General features: G+C 45.8%; 1 protein-coding gene across 2 annotated transcripts in view; it reads left to right on the forward strand.

Annotated features, from left to right (window-relative positions):
- LOC129385710 (uncharacterized) overlaps positions 1-23,107 on the forward strand; it is a 95,765-nt gene that overhangs the window by 51,655 nt on the left and 21,003 nt on the right. For both annotated transcript variants that reach the window (XM_055072698.2, XM_055072699.2), the window contains 3 exons: positions 5,617-5,668; positions 16,634-16,734; positions 19,675-19,760. In XM_055072698.2, coding sequence (XP_054928673.1) covers positions 5,617-5,668; positions 16,634-16,734; positions 19,675-19,760 — 239 coding nt within the window. The remainder of the gene's footprint in view (positions 1-5,616; positions 5,669-16,633; positions 16,735-19,674; positions 19,761-23,107) is intronic.

Consider the following 23,107-nt stretch of genomic DNA (forward strand, 5'->3'; position numbering starts at 1 on the left):
ACGGTGTTTCCCGCCATAACCAGCGGCCACGTTGGCCGCTTCCACGCGCGGGGGTAATTGTGTGAGCTTTATATTACCCCTTCATCATATTCATCTGTATATATTCATTATCATGGCCAGCGTCATCGTCTTCAGCGCGCGAGCTGCGAAATAAACCGTTGAGGCTTAACAGCGGTCTTGCAATGTATGCAATGTAGGTTTCTAACCATGTCCCTGTTTGGAGCATTATTAAAAGGACAATATGAGATCTATGATCTAAACTCCATATATATTGTAGTGTGTAATATGCATGTGGTGCTGTGCGGACTGCCAGTGTTGCGGCGTGAGACCCGAACTCGGGCAGCTGATGCGAGCTGCTTGCGATCCCTCAAACGAGCTGCAATAAAGCCCATTTCATATCGTGGAGCTGCTGCGTAACCTCGGAAACAGGAATTCCAAAGCCGGACGCTGCCGACTGCTGCGACCATGCCTGACGAAACCACCCAGGAAGATGCAGCACAGCCTCCGGCGGCCATGGTTTCTGGTGTGTTGCGCCAGCGTGATCCTGCCATCTTTAGCGGCACCGATGATCATGACGTGGAGGATTGGTTGTCATCTTACGAAAGGGTGAGCCAGCATAACAAGTGGGACGACGTCACGAAGTTGCACAATGTGCTGTTTTACTTACCCGCGTCGCGAACCTCTGGTTCCGAAACCAGGAACACGATTTCAGAACGTGGAGCAGATTCAAGACAAGTTTCACAGAAGTGTTCGGGCGCCCCGCTGTGGGCAAGCTTCGCGCAGAACAACGCTTACGGGGGCGCGCGCAACATCACGGTGAAACGTTCACAAGTTACATCGAAGATGTCATTGACCTGTGTAAGCGAGTGAATCCGTCAATGGCGGAACAGGACAAGATAAAACACATTATGAAAGGCATTGATGAGGACGCATTTCAAATGTTGCTAGCGAAGGATCCGCGTAACGTGGCCGAAGTTATCAACTTGTGCCAAAGTTTTGACGAGCTACGGAAACAACGCATCTTAGCTCGGCGCCCACCGCCTACGGAAGATTCGTTAGCAGCATTGGTTATTGGTAACAAGCACACAACTTTGCTGACGCAAATAAAAAAATTTGTGCGCGAGGAGGTAGCGCGACAGCTCTCGATTTTGCCGACCACGGAGAAGCCTTCTCAATATTTGGCTCCAGCGATCCGACAGGTAATTCAAGCGCAAGTGACCGAAGCTCTTCCACCTCCGTGTCAGCCGGCTCCCGTGGCCGCGCCTCTGACGTATGCTGAAGCCGCTGCACGGGCGCCTCCTCTGCCGGGATTCTCACCTCCACCTTCAGCGCCTCTCCAGCCGGTGTTCTCTCATCCGCCCTCGCCTCGCCAGCAGGTCACTCCCCCTTTTTCAGCGCACAGCAGCAAGGCACAAATCCTTGGCGCACTCCTGACAACCGCCCAATATGCTATGCCTGCGGTACACCGGGACAGGTAGCGCGCTTCTGCCGCCGGCGCTTGCCGGCCTTCGTGGGCACCGCGCGACCACCCAGCTCCGGCTTCCAGCCATAACGTATGCCTCAGCGAACACCACCGGAAGTCTTCGCTGCTGATGACCTATCAGCACCGCAGTCACAGCTCTACAATACTCGTCGCTCGCCTTCCCCTCGTCGGCGCTCACTCTCACCCATGCGTCGTAGGCCCAGTGCCAGTACTACTGAGGCGGAAAACTGATTTCCACAGTTCCTGAGGCACGAACTGCGTCATCGTCGGAACATCAAAGTCCTCGTTTTCCCCCCGCTAACATTATTGAAGTGTCTGTTGATGGCATCAAATGTCTTGCGCCCGTCGATACAGGTGCTGCTGTATCTGTGATTAGTGAGAAACTTTGCCGTGAATTACGGAAAGTGGCCATGATGCCTTCGGTATTATTGCTTAGAACAGCCAGTGCACAACAAGTTCAGCCAGTCGCTATGTGCACTGCCCGTGTGTTGATTTGAGACATTTTGTATTCGATTGATTTCTTTGTGCTAACTTGTTGCTCCCACGATGTGATTCTCGGTTGGGATTTACTGTCGCGCCATCACGCCGTCATTGACTGTGCACGTGCTGAGGTTCAGTTCTCAGTTCTGTGCGATTTGCCATCTCACGACTTTTAGGTTAATGATGTTACCAGGATCTGTGTAGCTTCAGATACTGACCTTCCCCCTCACAGCGCGGTATATGTCCCTCTTTCATGCGCATCGCTTGCCGAAGCGACGGTCATGTTTTCACCCGCTGCCGTCTTCATTCGCCGCCAGCCTATATTGTTGCCTTTCGCCCTCCTCACGGTTGACCATGGGGCTGCAGAAATACTGATTTCTAACCCAAATTCGTACACTTTGGCTTTGCACTGTGGCGAGACTATTGGTACCATCCAGACTGTGGACGCTGACGTTATTGTGCATTTCCCTGTTCCCGACGACGTGGATACTGCCAACGTAACAGCACTGGCACCCCATGTGCCATCTAACCGAGTACCACCGGATGTTTTTTGTCGCTCTATTGCCGATGACTTCGAGCCGACACAACGTGAGCGGCTTATTACTCTTTTAAATGATTTTCACGCCTCTTTTGACTGCAACCAATTATCATTAGGCCGCACAAGTACCGTCTCTCACCACATTGATACGGGACGCCACGCACCATTACGCCAGCGTCCGTACCGCGTGTCATCCACCGAGCAAGGCAAAGACATGCTTGAACGTGGTGTTATCAAGCCATCCTGCAGCCCTTGGTCATCTCCTGTAGTACCATTAAGAAAAAAGATGGCTCGATTCGTTTCTGTGTGGACTATCGTCGCCTCAACAAGATTACACGAAAAGATGTCTATCCTCTACCGCGCATAGATGACACCCTGGATTGTCTTCATGGTGCCGAATTCTTTTCTTCTTTAGACTTGCGATCGGGCTATTGGCAAGTGCCAGTGGATGAATCCGACCGCTCGAAGACAGCTTTTATTACGCCTGATGGCCTGTATGAATGTACAGTAATGCCATTCGCCCTCGGCAATGCACCCGCGACATTCAAAAGGATGATGGACAATCTTCTACGAGGCCTCAAATGGAAGACGTGCTTGTGTTATTTAGACGACGTGGTAATTTTCTGCCCTGATTTCACCACTCACCTCTCTCGTCTACGCGAAGTCCTTACTTGCCTTACCACCGCTGGCCTTCAACTTAACTTGAAAAAGTGCCGCTTCGGAGTCCGCCAGCTGACCATACTTGGTCATGTCGTGTCCAAAGACGGCGTCCTTCCCGACCCTGACAAACTTCGTGCTGTCGCAGAATTTCCGCGGCCGACTACAGTGAAAGAGCTCAGCAGTTTCGTCGGTCTTTGCTCTTATATTCGCCGCTTTGTGCGCAATTTTTCCTGCATCATCGCTCCCCTGACGAAGCTCCTGGCTGGCTCTGGTGACCTTCGCGACTGGACTCTGGCATGTGACCAAGCCTTCACCACTTTGCGTCGTCGGCTTACCTCACCGCCTGTTCTACGCCGCTACGGCCCGAGTGCACCGACTGAAGTTCATACCGACGCCAGCGGCGTTGGTCTTGGGGCCGTCCTTGCACAACGGAAGCCTGGCTTTCCAGAATATGTGGTTGCATATGCGAGTCGTGCTCTCACGAAGGCAGAATCCAATTATTCTGTCACGGAAAAAGAATGTTTAGCTATATTTTGGGCCTTAAACAAGTTTCGCCCTTACTTGTATGGCCGTCCGTTCGACGTTGTGACAGACCACCACGCGCTCTGCTGGCTTGCGTCACTGAAAGACCCGTCCTGGCGTCTTGGACGTTGGGCTCTTCGGATCTAAGAATTTGACATTCGCGTCATTTATCGATCCGGGCGCCAACATTCTGATCCAGATGCGCTCTCTCGTGCGGCCATGCGATCAGACGAAAGGCCACCTTCATCCATAGAGTGCCCGGTTGCCACGCTTGCTGTTACTGACATGCCGTCTGAACAGAGGAAAGATCCCTGGATTGTGTCTCTCGTTGACATTCTTCACAGTTCTTCGACGGCTACATGCCCTCGAGCCCTTCGTCGCCAAGCCACCCATTTCGTGCTACGGGACGCCATCTTGTACCGCCGAAACTATCAGCCGGACGGTCGCAAATGGCTGCTAGTCATCCCTCGCCATTTGCGCTCCGACATATGCACGTATTTCCACGCCGACCCACAACAAGCTCATGCTGGCGTCCTGAAAACCTACGAGCGGCTCCGCCAGCGCTACTACTGGCGCGGCATGTATTCTTATGTCCGCAAATACATTCGGTCATGTGTAGCCTGTCAGCGACGCAAGACATCTCCTCATACGACAGGCCCTCTGCAACCTTTACCGTGTCCTGCACGTCCTTTTGATCGGATTGGCATTGACCTTTATGGGCCTCTTCCATCCACTGCTAAAGGAAATCGTTGGATAATTGTCGCAGTAGACCACCTCACAAGATATGCCGAAACTGCTGCACTTGCTTCGGCTGCTGCTCGCGACGTCGCCGCATTCATGTTACGGCATTTCATCTTACGGCATGGCGCACCGCGAGAGCTGCTCAGCGATCGAGGCCGTGTCTTCTTGTCCGAAGTTATTAATGAGCGACTCGCCGCTTGCCGCACTATTCACCGCACCACTACGGCGTATCACCCACAGACTAACGGTCTAACGGAACGGTTCAACCGCACCCTTGGTGACATGCTCACCATGTATGTTGCGTCTGATCATTCCAATTGGGACGATGTCCTCCCTTTTGTGACGTACGCGTATAACACCGCCGTTCAGGCTACCACAGGCTTCTCCCCATTTTTCCTTCTTTATGGACGTGAACCATCCACTACCCTCGACACCATGCTTATCGTGTCATCACCTTAGGTCGCCAGGATGGCTCCTCTTCACCGCGGGGGCAATTGTAGTGGGTAACATGCATGTGGCACTGTGCGGACTGCCACCGCTGCGGCGCGAGACACGAGCGCGGGTTGTTGATGCGAAGCGCTAGGACTCGTGATCTAGAGCTACTTGCGATCCCTCGAACGAGCTGCAATAAACCCCATTTCAATATATATATATATATACATATATATATATATATATATATATATATATATATATATATATATATATATATATATATATATATATATATATGAATTCTTGATTCGGGGCTGATGTAAGGTGCCCTACAACTTTGTGATTGCTATGTTGGAGATTCAAGCAATAATTACAAGGTTGACGAATTAAAAGTTATTCATTAGGCAATACTTCGGGACGAAGAAAATAGTGGCCATAAGTACATACGACTACGGCTGCTATGATTTCGCTAGAGCTCATGGGTATTTTTAAAATCTTGGTTGGTCCAAGTTAGCTGGGACACCCTGTATATATATATATATATATATATATATATATATATATAGATATATATATATATATCGTTTACATTATAGATCTCATATTGTCTTTTTTATAATACTCCAAACAGGGACAGCGTTGGAAACCTACAGGGAGAGTGAACATAAATAAATGTTTCTGAGACACGATGCCGTAGACTCATCCTATGCCATGCTGACTATGTGTTTCTTTCCACGTCTTTCTTCTTTGCTTACAGGGACTTTTTAATGACCTTAAAGGCAACACGCATAGTATGTCGAGTATAAGCAGTGAGTACTTTTATTCTGCTGAGTTAATTAAGACCTATATTTAAAAGAGGTGGCTTAAAATTTCTACATTTGACTGCTGTCAGAATCAAGCTGGTTATATGTAATTGGGGTTACTGGACGCTCAAATATCGATAAGTAAACGTGCAGCTAAGTAATACCAGTTTTACATGTTGTACTTGCTGTACAATTTTAATTGCGAAGGAGTGTTTGCCTAATACCAGGCACTTTGCAGAAGCTAGTGAGATAGGTAAGTAGGTAAGTAGGTAGGCAGGCAGGTACGTAGGCAGTTAGCTACGTGGGTGTGTGGGTAGGGAGGTAGGCACGTGGGTAGGTACGTACGGATGTACGTAGGTATTTTGAAGTGTTTGCTCTCTTCGAACCTAAGAAAACGTTGAGTGATGGGGTCAAGCCGCGATCTCCAAACACAATAGTAGGTTGCTCTAAACATTAGTCCATACTGATCTGTTCTTTTTTCTTTTCGCATAGAAATACTGTGAGCAACCTTGAGTGAGCATCATTTACAATAAACATGCACACAAACGCAAGCACACACACGTACACAAATGAATTCAGAACTTGCGAATCAGTCAAAACTGATAATTCCACGCACTGCGGCAATCAATAATATGCGATTCATTCTGGAGCCAGCTTGACACCCAGGCCACATTGTCATTCTTCAAAGCTTTACATCATCAACCAACATTTATGTGCACGTACAGCTATAGTGCAGCCCCATGACAATTGTAGTATCGCGTCAGAATAGACCGCACAGCACTTCAGTTCATTATTAGACGCGAAACTGAGAAATCAGCGACAGTATGCCACAGCGCACAAAGCTCCCTCAAACACCAGCATCGTCTGTTACCCGGCATTTTTTTCTTTTTCTTCATTCAGAGCTTAGGCCGCATTGCCCGAAGGCGCTATAGGAAGGGGGTCATATCATTGCCCCAAAGAAATCTTAATTTTTACAGCACACTCGCACCAGGACATATCGTTCTAAAAAAAACTGGAATTGAATTCCACCTTTTGCTTCCTTTTGCCAAAGACGTGTTCCTGGGCACGTTCCTTTCGTCAAGGACGACGTCTTCCTGGGCGAATTGGGAGTTAAAATTTAGCCGTTTCACCTATCGCATGAGATGACATGGGAGTGTCGTGCTCGGTAAATATTTGGGAGGCGGCTGCAAGAGGCAGTTTTTAACAGAAACATTTCAGGGATAAGGGGTGCATCAGCCCGGTGAGCCACTGCCTGATCTCAATTCAATTCTGCACTACACAAGACCGCAGTTCGTGTGGCTTTTCCTGAGTACCCCCACCAGACACTCGCGAAATCTGTTCGATTGGGAATTATGGCAGCTTTCGACAAAGTCACGGTTTGATTTGCATGCGATTTAGTCGTTATTAACGCTTCATGTACGCAACTTCCACTTTCGGTGAGAAAAACAGTCTCACTTTTCATATCCATAATCGTGCTGTATTTCGTCCACATTCTTCCTCGGCCGTAAAAATGCACAATTATTTGTAGTGATGTTGACCAACTGATGCGTCGTACCGTAGCTGTGCAGTAGGCAGCTACATAAAAACCGCTAAATTGGAATACAGAAAATTCGTGTCGTCAGCTGAGTACTCCTTGAACCTGGCACCATGTGCACGCACGTGACCCGAAAGGTTTTCAGTTTTGCGAAGCACTTTTGAGCGTGCGTATCTTGGCATCAAAACAATGACACGATAGTGTAGAAGTTCCATCTCAGTTTTCACCATGGTCGCACGAAACACACCTCCCACGCCATTGTACCTTTGGAAACATTTTTTTTCAGCAGCTGCTATTTATAAAAGAGCAGCTTCGCGTTGCTTACTGTCCTATTCTAAAAAGAAAAAAATCACTACTCCTTCAAGTCCGCGAAGATTTACACTGAGTGTTACACCATGCAAGTTAAACTTCGTGAGCAGTCCCTATTGTAAATCTTTTGTTTCGCCATTTTTTAATATCATTTTCGCGTTTGAGCGCTTCGCGTGGTGAGCATGCTTTACGAGCGCTGCTGTCTAAACTCAGCCTCTCTGTCGGGCAATTCGGGATCGACCCTACGACGACCAGCCCATTTAGAAATCAAGTATCGCTGAAGCTCGCAGTAGCCACCTTCTTCCTCAGGAGTACGCACTACTCCTGGTCTTCCAACAGCTGTAGCTGGGACGGAATGTGCGAACCACTAATCCAGAGCTCCGTATATTGGGCGCAAGGCCTACCACAGAAGATGCGGGCGCTGCAATCAATGCGATCGCTGCGATCGTTTTGACGACTGGTGGGCTTGGTTTGACGATTGACGATAAGGCCGGCACTTCTTGCTGCCGGCAGCCCCGCAGTCTTAGTATAACCTTTGAATCGCTGGACGCTTTTCAATGGAAACCACATCCATAAAATTCTTTTTTTTTCTTTCACGGCTGGGCGTACTCAATCGTCAATAAATTCGGTGCCGGTCTGGCCCATTCGCCTAAAATGCACCGTGGGACAACCGCACAAGAATCATGTGTAAGATAGAATTCTCAAATAGAGGGAGGGGGCACTACAACCACTTTACCCCTGTTGAGCTCTTCTTTTCCTCTCCGCTAGGTAAGGTGGCCGTTTTTAGCGAAGTCCGACAACGACAGCACATGGTGCGCATAAACAGCTTCGCTGCAAACACATTTGGTTGACTCATTTCGTTGAAATGGAGTTGACGTTTCATAAGGCGAAGGAATCCTTATATGTGAATGAATACTTGGATTTTACGTGCCAATACCACGCTTTGGGTATGAGGAACGCTATAGGGAGGGGGGGGGGGGGGGGGGCAGCAAGGGATCTTTCACGTGTCCCCAATGCGCGGGACACGGGCGTGTTTGCATTTTACCCCCATCAAAGTTAGGCCACCGCGACCGGGATTCCATCCCGTGGCATCGTGCTTAGCAGCGCAACACCATAATCGCTAAGCCACCACGATGGATAATCAATATTTGTCGAGGATGCTTTCCTGAAAGATGTAAATGTTGTGCAGCGAATGTTTATGTTGATAATATAAGCTGTAGTCTTTATGTTGGCGAAAATTTAAACAGAGTATTTGTAATGACAAGATACAAGATTCAAATCCGAATGAAACATGCCCAGTGTGCACACCAAGTCGCCTCTGTGGCACGCAATTTTACTGAGCACATCACTGCGATAATCCCTCACAGAATTCCCTTCTTTCCATTGATTCTTTCTCTTGACGGAAAGGTTTGGGCCCTCAACCTTTAAATTGTCGCTCTCTCTAGCTGCACCACTGAACTGACGTTCATCAAGAGCAAACATTTTAATGTCACGTTTGTGACAAATTATTTTAGTTTCTTAGATAATATTTCAGCCTCTCTTTAGCGTGATGATGCTTGAGTGAAGCAGAAACGACGCAAAAACTACACCCACGTGGCGATGCTGCCAACGTTCTCCTCACTGGCTTGGCAAAAAATCTCAGATATTGACAGACTTTCATACAGCAATAATTAACGATTTTTTAATGGCGGACTAAACTCCTTTGACAATGAACCAAAGGCTGAATCTAGGTATTTATGAAAACAGGTAATGAATCAAAACGGCCCAAGTAGAAAAAAATGGCAATTCATGGCGTCGCTTTTAGTTAACGGTACGGAGGTTCTGAAAATACATTACGAAAAAAAAAACAATGGCGTTGTGTTAATTTATGCATTAAGTTTTGCTTTCTATCAAAATGGAGAAAGGAAGCTTTTAAAGAATACAATAGGCAGCCACTTGTTTGTCCATGTTTTGTCATTGGTGATTATGTATTTTGCTCGTGGCAAACCACGCCTCATCAACAATTTCAAAAACTAACGTTTTACAATTTCAGGACAGTAAACGATCCTCCCATCCCCAATAGTACAAAAGTGCGCAGCTTTCTTTGGTTGTAGAGAAGAACCCCTGAATCTACCATGAACCTCCTAGGGAAACTAGGTATTCAATAAAAATGGTTATATGTTTGCAAAACGTTTAAATTCATGTCTTTCCCCGCACGCTAACCTACTTTTATTTTCATTTGCGCTTGCTAGGAAAACCTAACATATTTTCTCACCGTTTCTAAATTTTCGGAGGTCAGAAAGTATTTTTTCTAAATTTTTTATGGCTTCAAATCATATTCCCTATCTCTGCCAGTCAGAGAACCGGTTAGAACCGCGTGTGTTCTGGGTCGTGATCTTGTAGCAATGTCTTTTACCTGAGTCGACGCCTTTCTTATCTTCAACCATTCACAGCTGGTTGTTCTTGTTAACAATGGGGGATGAACTTCGTTCTGACCAGTGACGAAAAGCGCATATACGTGCAAAAAAGATGATTGTATGCTAACGCATCGCTAGGAAAAGCGGCCTTGGATGTTTCATCTCCATCAGTCGGACGCCGCATCTGGGTATGCTTCATCTGCTTGTATCACCACCTTTTTACGCTACCATCTGATGGTGGTGATGACGTTGCAGCAGTCGGGACTAGCCTGGCATACTTAGCTGGCATTTGTTCCACCTGAGCCACGCGTCACAGTGTGTGTCACCAGGTTTCGAACAGCCCCGTGTCTCGAATGAAGGCCATCAGCAGTCGTTGCACCCTCTTCCTGATTGCCGCAGGCCCTCCGGGAAAAACGACGTTTTCAAAAGTCATGCGCGAAAGGCAATTTTTTTTTCAGGCTGTCGACCATGGCTTTCCTCTCTGTATCGAAGTGCGAGCATATCGAAATGCAATGTTCCATGTCGGTGATATCACCAAGGAAGGTACAGAATGGGTATGGGCATCGTCCAGTCTTGGATAACCAAGCAGGGGTGTATGCTGAGAGCCTGTTCGGATGCGGTACAACAGCGTTGCTTCTTCCAGAGTAAGTCCATAGGCCACACAGGCTGGTTGTAGAGTCTATTGGATCACCCGAAAGCGAATGCGGATTGTGTTCTCTGGGTTCAGAAAAGTCTTTGACTCTCTTACTTTTGGGACACATGTCGGCGCGCGGCGTGCAAGAGGGTCGGCTTTTTCACTTCCTTCAAGTCCTACGTGGTATCCATTAAAATTTTACGTTAAATCCCTTGCTCATTAGAACTTTTATCAGTAGGCTACCAGCGAAGGCCTTCTAAACATCTCTCGAGGAAGGCTACGGTGTAATCGTTGCACCGATGATATTGAGTACGTCAGCCGCATGACCTCACGTGCGGAATAAGAGCGTAGTTTTCGCAAGCCCGTGGTGATGGCGGCACTTTCTGCTGTTGCACATCATCTGATCACGCAGCGCAACCGTTTTACGTGTTCATGGTCTCTAGTAGTGATTCATGGTAAACGTTTGAGCAACACTTAAACATCGCTTTTTCATTCCGTTAGCAGCGTCACTTACAAAGTTTGTCGTCAATAACGTCGCCTAGGCCTCCTCGGTCTAACACGCCTTCTTCGGCATGAGCTGTGCAATGTCCTCTATTAAGTGTTCTTTGTCAATTTCCAGACTAGGTGACATTGCCTTAGTAGAAGCAGTCTGTTTTCCACATTGTACGCCCCCTCTTGACGACCTGATATCATCATCATCATCGGCCTGGCTACGTCCACTGCAGGGCGAAAGCATATCCCATACTTCTGCAGCTAGCCCCGTCATGTGCTAATTGGTGCCATGCTGTCCCAGCAAACTTCTTAATCTCATCCGCCCACCTAACTTTCTCGGGCCCCCTGCTACGATTCCCTTCTCTTGGAATTCAATTCATAACCCTTAATGACCATCGGTTATCTTGCCTCCTCATTATGTGTGCTACCCATGCCCATTTCTTTTTCTTGATTTCAACTAAGGCGCCATTACCTCGCGTTTGTTTCCTCACCCAATCTCCCCGTTTCTTATCCCTTAACGTTGCACCCAACGTTCTTTCCACCCGCCGTGGTTGCTCAGTGGCTATGGTGTTGGGCTGCTGAGCACGAGGTCGCGGGATCGAATCCCGGCCACGGCGGCCGCATTTCGATGGGGGCGAAATGCGAAAACACCCGTGTACTTAGATTTAGGTGCATGTTAAAGAACCCCAGGTAGTCGAAATTTCCGGAGTCCTCCACTACGGCGTGCCTCATAATCAGAAAGTGGTTTTGGCACGTTAAACCCAATAATTAAAAAAATTAATTAAAACGTTCTTTCCACAGCTCGGAGCGTGGTCCTCAATTTAAGTAGAGCCTTTTTCGTAAGCCTCCGGTTTCTGCCCCGTAAGTGAGTACTGGTAAGACACAGCAATTATACACGTTTTTCTTGAGGGATAATGGCAACCTGCTGTTCATGATCTCAGAATACCTACCAAACGCACACCAGCCCATTCTTATTCTGATTATTTCATTCTCATGATCCGCATCCGCGTTCACTACCTGCCCTAAGTATATGTATGCCCTTACCACTTCCAGTGCCTCGCAATCTATCGTGAGCTGCAGTTCTCTTCCGAGACTGTTAAACATTACTTTAGTTTTTTGTGGATTAGTTTTTAGACCCACCCTTCTGCTTTGCGTCTCTAGGTCAGTGAACGTACATTCCAATTGGTCCCCTGAGTTACTAAGTACAGCAATATCATCAGTGAATCGGAAGTTCCTAAGGTATTCCCCATTAACTCTTATCCCCAATTCTTCCCAATTCAGGTCCCTGAATACCTCCTGTAAACACGCTGTGAGGAGAATTGGAGAGATCGTATCTCTCTGCCTGACGCCTTTCTTTATTGGGATTTTGTTGCTTTCTTTATGGAGTACTACGGTGGCTGTGGAGCCCCTATAGATATCTTTCAGTATTTTACATACGGTTCGTCTACACCCTGATTACGTAATGTCTCATGACTACACAGGTTTCGACGGAATGAAACGCTTTCTCGTAATCAATCAAAGCTATATATAAGGGATGGTTATATTCCGCACATTTCTCTGTTACCTGATTGATAGTGTGAATATGGTCTATTGTTGAGTAGCCTTTACGGAACCCTGCCTGGTCCTTTGGTTGACAGAAGTCTAAGATGCTCCTGATTGTATTTGCGATTACCTTAGTAAATACTTTGTAGGCAACGGACCGTAAGCTGATCGGTCTATAATTTTTCAAGTCTTTGACGTCCCCTTTCTTATTGATTAAGATTATGTTGACGTTCTTCCAATATTTCGGTACGCTCGAGATCATGAGGCATTACGTATACAGGGTGGCCAGTTTTTCTAGAACAATCTGCCTACCATCCTTCAACAAATCTGCTGTTATCTGATCCTCCCCAGCTGCCTTCCCGCTTTCGATAGCTGCCAAGGCTTTGTTTACTTCTTCCGGCGTTAGTTTTGGGATGTGAAATACCTCTAGACTATTCTCTCTTCCATTATCGTCGTGGGTGCCACTGGTACTGCATAAATCTCTGTAGAACTCCTCAGTCACTTGAACTATGTCATCCATATTAGTAATGGTACTGCCGGCTTTGTCTGTTATCGCGTACATCTGATTCTTGCCTATTCGTAGTTTCTTCTTCACTGCATTTAGGCTTCCTCAGTTCCTGAGAGCATGCTCAATTCTATCCATATTATATTTCCTTACGTACGCTCTCTTACCCTTGTTGATTAACTTGGAAAGTTCTGCCAGTTCTATTCTAGCCGTAGGCTTAGAGGCTTTCATACACTGGCGTTTCTTAATCAGATCTTTCGTATCCTGCGATAGCTTACCGGTATCCTCTCTAGCGAAGTTACCCACCGGCTTCTATTGCAGATCCCTAATGATGCCCATAAGGCTGCCGTTCATTGCTTACACATTAAGGTCCTCTTCCTGAGTTAAAGCCGAATACCGCTTCTGTAGCTTGATCCGGAATTCCTCTATTTTCTCTCTTACCGCTAACTCAGTGATCGGCTTCTAATGTACAGTTTCCTCCGCTCCTTCCTCAAGTCTCGGCTAATTCGAGTTCTTACCATCCTATTGTGACTGCAGCGCGCCTTGCCGAGCACGTCCACATCTTGTATGGTGCCAGGTTTAGCGCAGAGTATGAAGTCTAGTCCGTTTGTACTCTCCTCATTTGGTCTCCTACACGTCCACTTTCGGCTATCCCGCTGGTGGAAAAAGGTATTCATTATCCACGTACTATTCTGTAGTGTAAACTGTTCTGTACGGCGCGCCACCTGTAGGGGCAGCGCCGTACATTGCGAGGAGGGCGTCTTCTGCGTTTGCCGCAAGAGGGCTCTGTGTGTGCGGCAAGCGCAGAAGAAATGTAGCGGAAGCGTACTTCGCTACGCGTTTAATTCCGACTTCTGTAGTTTACATGCTCAGAATTACCGATATACACCGCAGTATAACTTTCTACGGCGCGTTTCTATGGCAACCCCGCATTCACTAGAGCTGATTTTGTCCCGCTTTGAACTATTGAACTCATGGCTGAGGGGTGGGATCTCCACCTCACACTCCAGAGACCCTGGTTCGATTCCCACCCAGCCCATCTTGCAAGTTGTTTTTAATAATGAATTGCCTACCGGGATTTTTCACTCACGGTCAACGCCGCTGACACCAACGCCAACGACTCCGGCTTTTCGGCGACACGAGCTCCATAACGCTGTCGCGTTAAAAACCGACCCGCGACTTATACAACACCAGTGAGAACCTAGCCCCTTCAGACACAACGATCACCAAATGGGGCGCCAGCACCCACTGGCTCACCGCGCGGGCAGCCAGGGGCGGAGCGTAAACTCGACCTCATTCCGCTATGGTAGCACGTCTAGCGGCGAAGGAAACCTCCTTCGTAGTGCCTAGGCAGAGTCATATATTCAAGGAGCAAAAGCCCCCAAATTTTCTCTCTCGCGTCCGCTCTTACTTGCGCCTGCGCACAAACGACAGGCGATCCCTCAAATCAACCACTCATGGGGGAGGCAGCGAACGCAGTTTAATGTCGCGTGCGCGAGCGAGGAACGCGGCCCGGATGCGTTCCTTCTCTTGTGGAGTGCGAGGCAAGGGGAGTCGGGCAAGGGAGGAGGAGCGTTCTTCTCCGGCGGCTGCCAGGGTGTCTCGATGTCCTCCTCGCAAGCCTCTTCGTAAGACGTATTCTGAAACGTTCGCCGCGGCGAAAGTTTCGCACTGGCCACGCCTCCGCCGTTGCGGCGCGCTCTGAATGGCTGCTTTGACAAAACCGGAAATTCAGGTGCCGCAAGTGAATTTCCGGTTTTGTCAAAGCAGCCATTCAGCGCGCGCCGCAACAGCGGAGGCGTGGCCAGTGCGAAACTTTCGCCGCGGCGAACGTTTCAGAATACGTCCCCAGAGTGGAGATATAGCGGCGCCTCCCTCACGGGTTCCAGAATCAATTGTCTTTCCATTCTTTTGATCACTATCATCCTCAACAATGCATTGGGCACGCGAATCGTGGAAGTCGTGGCAGACGCTTTTGGCGGACGCGGTAGCGACGCGTCGCCGACGGTCGTGTTTCTTGAAAGCGGTCTGCGACGTCGCTAAAGTGCGCGCACGCGCGGGCCTCATCTTCAAAGCAGTCTGCCATGTTTGCCGAGTCCACGTAGTGCAGGTTGCTTCGTAGGCGCTGTGCTTTCAAAGTTTCGTCCGCGTTGAAGCGACCGATGCACGGGGGTCAATTGGCTCACGGCTGCTGTCACAATTCCTAATTCCTGCGTTTTCACAGACAGTTTCCGCGGACGCCGAAAGACAGCGCTGTCTCTGTGTGTGTTTCTTTCTACGTCTTCGTTGAGTCCCGCTTACATATTCTATCATTGTTAATTTAGATAGTAAGCGAATGTTTACAAGTTTATACAGTCGATAAACTACTATCCTTAGTTCGTACAGCTGTCTACTAATTTGCTATCGCAATCGGTGCATCGCTTTCGGGCGGAACTGCGATTTTTTTTCGACGACTGCTACTGAGTCTCCGTATCGAGCCCATAAATACAGCCAGACCAAAGCAGTTACTTTACGATAACAACCGCAACTACTGGGTACTATATTCTACAGATGAGAACCTCAGTAATTTAACACTACCCCAATCGAGTTTGTTCCCTCACTCCTTATGAGCAGAATTCTCGGAAAACAATACGCAGTTAAAATCTGAGGAGGTTAAAAATATATCTAAATACCTGGCAGCTCCAGAAAGCGTCCAATAGTGACATCGAACCTAGCGACTGCTGTCGACACTGGAAGGTGCCAACAGGTAAATATTTACCGCATTGTTACCAAGACGCTGTCTCCATAGTTGACTTACATGCCTCACAGACGCATCGCAGGCGCGCCTTTTCCCTGCCACTAAAACGTATGCCTCTATCCGCGACAAAAAATGCCCTCATAAGAATTACGCCGGAATGAGCCACGGCATTAATTTTATGTTACGATTGGTACTTTAACATCGAAAACAAATTCTGTATGAGCTCCTGACCTGGGGCGCAGTATGACAAGTTACTACAGATTGACGCAGACAACCCAGTTTGAAAACGGCCCGCACAATCGCTGCTTGCCTTCGGGTCTGTTTTCGCTGCCGTGTGTCTACGTATTTTGGCACTGCTCGTTAGTTTCTTAAATCTGAACACAAACCAAATCGCACAACTTGCGGTATCTGGTATCTCAATCGCGGTCACCCTGGAACTCAAAGCTGCCTTGGGTATTGAGTCAAATGCGTATTGAGTCAAAATAAAGGCGTGAATCAAGTTTTATCTCTTATCCACCAGACATACTGTCGGTTTCAGACGTATCCGACTTACCTATTTATGCAGATCTATGTTTGCATCTTCGACTGAACACAATTTATATATAATAACACTCCAATATTCAAAATAAAGCTGCTTCGCAAACAATGTAGTGAAGAGTGTCAAACGGCGCAAGGAAAACCAATATTTTATCTGCCTCAAAGTCTGCGCCCTCGTGTTCTACTGGAAGTTTCATTTCAGCGGCAGAATTGGTCAATTAGACAAGTGATGTTCTTTCTATGAAGCATTGTAACATCTCATGATGAATTGTTTTTTTTTTTCAGATGTCACAAAATGGCATTACAAGATTACTCCATCTTTGAATGTTATTACTTCAATCCATGTATACGATAATCTGGCAACGGCATTCCCAGAATTTGGCCTCGTAAGTATGAAATTCCTCATTGCATGTTCCCAATTTCGTGCCCGGAAATTCGTGTGCAGATATTTGGACCCCGTTGCCTAATTCACTAGAATTTTAAAACATAAAAGCGCCTGCCTTCATTTTCTTCGGAGTGTGCGCTGTAAAAGATTGCCCGAAACACTGTTCACACACAACAATAGAGGGTCACACAAACAGCCCCCCTCCCAAAATTAATTTGGACCCGTATTTACAGTAACTTGTAGTCGTAACTGTTCCTAAATTAACATTTCAGCCGAACTTGTGGCCGGACATCCCCTCAGGAATGGCTGCCCGCAAAGGAAAAAAAAATATGTGTTCCGAAGAGGAAGCTTTATAATGAAGCCCTTGTTCGATAACTGCTGCTTAAAATTATCGATATATGCTCTTTGGGCGAAATGGCGCGTCTTTCCCGTTCTAATTTCCACGCGGATATTCGGCTTTTTTAAGTATGTAACTTTCGCTAATCAAAAATACCGATCCTCCTCTTCAAGGCTCTAGTGGCATCTGATATAGGGAACACGATGTTCTCAAGAAGCCGAGTACTGGATGGTGATTCCAGGCAGTGCTGGAAATGGCGCATGCGAATCATTTCCGCGAGGAATGCGTCCGTAACCGTGATTGTTCATGCTGTGGGTACTTGGTGAAACGCAGGTAGCGTAAATTGCATTCAAGGTCGGCATCCTGGGGGAGCGATGACTTTCAGTGATAACATTACCTTCGCGAGATTTAGAGTGATTAAAGAACAAAGTCGTCCTAGAGGGTGGCCGTAATTGTTGCTGACGCTGTGCGAATATTCCGAGCTCGGCTAAGTGCCAAAAACGCTGTCAGTTGTACGCCGACTTGTGTGCGCTGGCGAATCATCCAAGAGTTCGCGAACGCTGTCGCATTTTTTATAGTGTCAGTATGCTGGCTGGAGTAGAGACAACTTCTACTCACCAAGAGAGATGACCTTGCAGACAGGCGAAATTTTGCAGATGGCGATAAAGAAAGCTTCGTGCAAAAACGGCTGCCTGAACCGGCAAATACAAACGCGAGTGATAACAAAATAACGTTTGACGCCAGAGCAGGCAGCATTCACGACATAAAAGCTGTTCGTGTTTTTCGCCAGGAAACGTGCGAGAACTAGCTTACGCCAGAATAACTAAAAACATAATATCGTATGTGCAAAAAAGACACTGAAAAGAAACACTCGATTGGTTTAGTTTAGATTGTCGTCATTTCTAAACCATATTAGTAACTTACGACAATAATTAGGCGAAATCCTTCTCCGGATGATTGTGGACGTTATCGCGAATAGCCAGGAGACCATCCAGCGACGCGCCATATTGCCGAGGTCAAAGTGTGTCAAGCAACAGGCGTGGTACGCAGCGGGGATCCTGGCTCCCGTTTCCTATAGGACGCGCTGGACCATGCGTCCCAGCGAAGTCCACTAATGTCGTGCGTACAAATCTGCGCTCAACAAGACTGCTAAGTATATACGACGCCCTTTCAGTTCCATGCAGTTCCAAGTTGGCGGGAAAGGATTTAGGGCTGCTTTTAATTGGTAGATAGACTGCCAGTAGAAAATGTTTGAAGCATCCCAAAAATGTCAATCTTTTTACAGGTATTTCTTTTAGCTTTGTAAGAAGTATTCATCCTTAAAGTGGGTAAATATTTCTGGAGCAAATAGAGTTGGGAATGTGTTTGGCGTTGTGGCACTTCTTTCGAAATTCTAAGTGTTAAATAAATAGTGAAGTTCCATATCTTATTTTGCAAGAAATATTTCCAAAATATTCCAAGAAGATGCATTTATGGGTTTCAGTTTCCACTTTCCTTTTTTTTTCATCACTTATTAACAACTTCCAGGCTGTTGTAACCATAATGCAACAGACACTATATGAGACACTGTCTATTGTCCTAACTAGGTTAAACAAGAAAAAAAAGAAGAAAAACCTAGGAACTCCCACAGCCAAATTTTCTGATGCCCTATTGCGAACATTGCTTTTGTACGTCTCCGTTTTTTGTCGTTCCCCTACTTTTCTTCCACCAATCTTCCAATCACCTCTCACTAATCTCAATTGCGGACATGTATACTTTTGCAGGGCTCTCGCTGAACTCAATGCCTTCAAAGAGGCCAGTGGTGCCTAAATCGACCGCTGAGCAGACATCTTCACATTCTAATAAAACATGATCCATTGTTTCCCTAGCTTTACCGCAGCAAGCACATGCTTCTTCTTCCTTCTTATGTCTCGCTTCATAGGTGCGTGTTCTAAAGCGTCCCGATCTGTCTTCGAAAAGTAATGAGCTTCCCTTCGAAATATCATAAATTCTTTCTTTCCTGATTTCGTTTTTTCCTCTTAGTTACTCATGGCAGGTTTCTTTCCTATTGCCGTCACCGATGAGATTGTTTCAGCCTCTCTGACTTTCCCCTGCGCTTTTTTCGCTGCTGTCTTGCTCACCGTACAGGCCGCGTACTTGCTGGTAAGCTTCCTGGTTCTTTTCCTCTTCTGTGAATCAATGTTTTTCCTGTACAAATACCTCAACACTCTCCCAGCTCATTCACTTTCTTCCATATTCCTGAGTTGTTCTTCATAATCAGTATTACGGCGAGCTTCAATCACTTCAATACTAGTCCAGCCTCTATCTGCATAACTATATCGTTTCCCTGCATCATCGTTTCACAGCCGGCGGCGCGGTGTATTTTTTTTTTTTGTCTACTGCGCCTGGGGCTTTACATCACCGAAATAAATCGCAGCAGTCCTTGAACATCTGGTGCTGAACGTACGACTTTTTTCATAAGTATTTCTCTCATCGAAAAGCCGCCTTCGATTGTAATATTTCCACCGTCAGCATTTCCTGGACACTTCTCCTACGAACACTTCTTGCATGAGACACTTGAGTGACTGTAGGCCCTTGTTTTCTTTGTTTTCATATTTTCTTTAGGGAGAAGAATTTCTTCTTCAGCCCGTTCGCCTCGGCGTCGGATCATACGGAATTTTTGATTTGAAATACGGCTCTGGCAGCGGAGAGTAAGTAGTGTCTTCTACAATAACTACATTCGATATTGGCTAGTAGTCAACGAGATATGAATACGTCCGATCGAGGAAAACACTTGACACTTTGCTGGTAGGACGCCAATTACAGTAGAGCGAGGAGTAGACAGAATAAATTTGGACGGAATGTCTTCCCTTCGGCTCCTTTAGAAAACCTATTTCGCGTCTATTTTTTCAGCACCTGCTGCCATTTTTCTAAGACTTTCAAATATGAAGGATATATTGATTTCAGCTCGAGCCTCAAGGAAATTTAGTCTACTGTGACATAGGGATAATAGCAATGATGCCAATTTAATTTAATAACAGGAAGTAACTCATACACAAACACACACACACACACACACACACACACACACACACACACACACATATATATATATATATATATATATATATATATATATAAATATATATATATATATATATATATATATATATATATATATATATATATATATATTTACATTTTCATGACCCATAGGCAAACATCCTTCGAAAAGAATCACGAAAACACCTTACGTAGCCTTCCAATCTAAGTACCAGAAATGTGATGAATTCTCCAAACAGTCTGTAGCTCACTGCTCTTAAGCGTATGAAAAGTCGTAGAGATCTATATTGTGAATATGAAACTACTCTATATGAAAAAAAGCAGAGCTTGAAAAGCGCCTTGTTGGTGTACGTCATCGTTACGTTTCGCTATGGAAGGCATGGGGACGAACGAAGTCAGTAGAAAGTCATTCATTTTTACCAAGATAGACTTGTATTGCTCGTATTGGCTACTATATTAATCATGAAGTGTATCCATTACCTCTAATTATTACGTTGAAATACTCAAGCATACTACAGGCCCAAATGTATAGCTCGGAAGTAAACTATGCATGACTGCATGCTCTGCGCAAGCAGCTTGATGGAAAATTACGTGCTACCGCAGCGATAGTCCATTACCACCGATAAAATATTTATCAAGGTTTGACGTTGCTTAGTAGACTGGTTTCTGGGTGGAGTATGGAGACTCCTTTACAGCTAATAATTGAACGCACGCAATACACACGCATGAAAAACAGAATGATCATCTGCTCGGGCGCGCGTTGTTTTTTTTTTTTTTGTAAACGTAGTGCCCCTTGTTATTGGAACGCGCAGAAAACAAACATACGTGACAATAAAATATAACTGCCGTGAAGCGTAGCATTCAAATCGACACGAATGTTAACCATTGCGCTGACCACTGTCGGATGGTGTTCTGAGAATACGCCTGGCTAACAAGTTGGCGACTGCGGCTCCTCAGCTAAGAAACAGAATGCTCTTTTATTCCACATAAACCAGTCGTCTCACACTGCTACTCTTGTGAGCTGCACAAACCGCTCTATGCACGACGGTGGGGTGGGCACATAGCTGAACAACAGGAGCACGAAAAATCAGCTGGAAAAGATCTAACGTCTAAACAAAAATTTAACAATTTCACATTCCGCCGTAACCTCAACTTTTTGCATTATTTGGTAGTATAAGGTAGGTGTCAAGGCCCGTGGTCACAATTATTAGAGCGAAAAATTGATTTTGATTTGAAAAAAAATGAAAGCACAAATTAGTCAAGAGGACCCCAACCTTGCAGTCTTCAGAGTACAAGCAAAAAACGTCAGGTTAGTGCTCGCACGCAAAGATGTGGCCTTAGAAACCAAACAAGTTATGAGAACTGATATTTAGGCAGATTGGTTAGGCGTCATCTTCTCTACAGTGAAAGAACACATGGAGGCGGCCGAAGAAGATTGGACGGGCAATGTCGTCCTGTCTTCTTTGTTTTGGGCCGTCTATTGTCGCGCTTTACATAAGACAAGCCACTTAAGCTACCGACAACTGACGACATCATAAGTAGCTTTCTTTTTTTAATTTCCGGGGGCACTCCTTAGGTTGGAAGTCAGGAACAACAACAAACAGGCAAGATCTCCCGAGGAAACTAGTTTATTTAAGAAAACGCAGATAATAATGTCTCAACCATAAAAATCAAGTTTAATTATCGGAGCTGCCAAAATGACCTGCATTGGGAGAACCCATGACGTGCAGAATTATTACATTCAAATCCTATTGGCGACGGTAAAGAAATGAAGGATTGAATTGACCTGAAGAAAACTGGGCATTTGATGGAACAAGACGTAAACAGTAAAAAGTATGCGTGGCAATGTAATCACCACTATCGACGAAATAGTGAAAAGAGCAGAAAAGCTTTATGAAGAGCTGCACAGCAGCCAGGGTAACCAGATAAATTTCGCTTCAACGTAGTGGCGAAGAAATAGAAGTTCTACGTGAACGTCCTATCAGATTAGAAGGCATTTGGAAGACATGCGCAGGTTGAATGACGCAGGCGGGGGAATGACAAGGAATTTATTAAAAGATAGCGTGAAATTTTTTCAAATATGTGCAAACATCTATTTGCAATAATAAATCAAGACTTCAAGCGCACGAGAATGTTGTGACCAGGATCACATTACTAATCATGTCATGTGCGATTTTTTAGCGTTACGCAATGCACCAATGCGTAACTGATGAAATGCTGCTTTTTTTCCCAGCTATCCTCACTCTTTTAGTACATTATGGTATGTACTTATGTGTTATTATTGGGCATTAGATCAATCTAAGTCACTCATGATGTATAGTATGATGAACGAATGCAACTTCCTGCTTTATGGGATGCTTCTTGCTGTTGATACTGTGATGTTATGTAACTTGTTGCGGTTGTTATGCAATGCTAAAATGTTTCTTTCTCTTGTTTGCCATCTGTATAGCTCCTGTATTAGATAAGTTCTTCGTTGTGTGACAATATTTGAATGCTTCTATGTGCCGATATCTTTTTACCACTTGTATTTCATTAAAAATTTTACTTCGTACCCCCCTCACCCTATGCTTTTTCGTAACCCTGTGAGGAAAAAAATTTAATAAATGAAGAAGCAGGGTAAAGAATAGAACAATTATATCGACTTAGCTCACATTCATTATTGAACAAAAATGCAATCTGTGATAGATTCACGACACCACTTGAGTTCAATCAACATTCAGATGTAATCAACAATGGGTCACATGCATGCCATAAATCAGGAAAATAAGAATTCTGCGGTGTATAAACAATCTTAGTGAAACATTTTTGCACATTACAAAAAAAATGTTTCATTCTTTAGAAATGCAATGAGTTATGTGTAATCAAGGAGTACTAAAAGCCTATTTCAGTTTTTGAATGTACTCAAGTAAAGAAGGAAATGGAAATCGCCGAAGGGGGCAACGCACGCGACAATATCGCTTCTAAAGCTATGGGCTCTCATTTGTTGTCGTCGGGT

The sequence above is a fragment of the Dermacentor andersoni genome, chromosome 7 (genome assembly GCF_023375885.2).
Source record: "Dermacentor andersoni chromosome 7, qqDerAnde1_hic_scaffold, whole genome shotgun sequence".
Classification (NCBI taxonomy): domain Eukaryota; kingdom Metazoa; phylum Arthropoda; class Arachnida; order Ixodida; family Ixodidae; genus Dermacentor; species Dermacentor andersoni.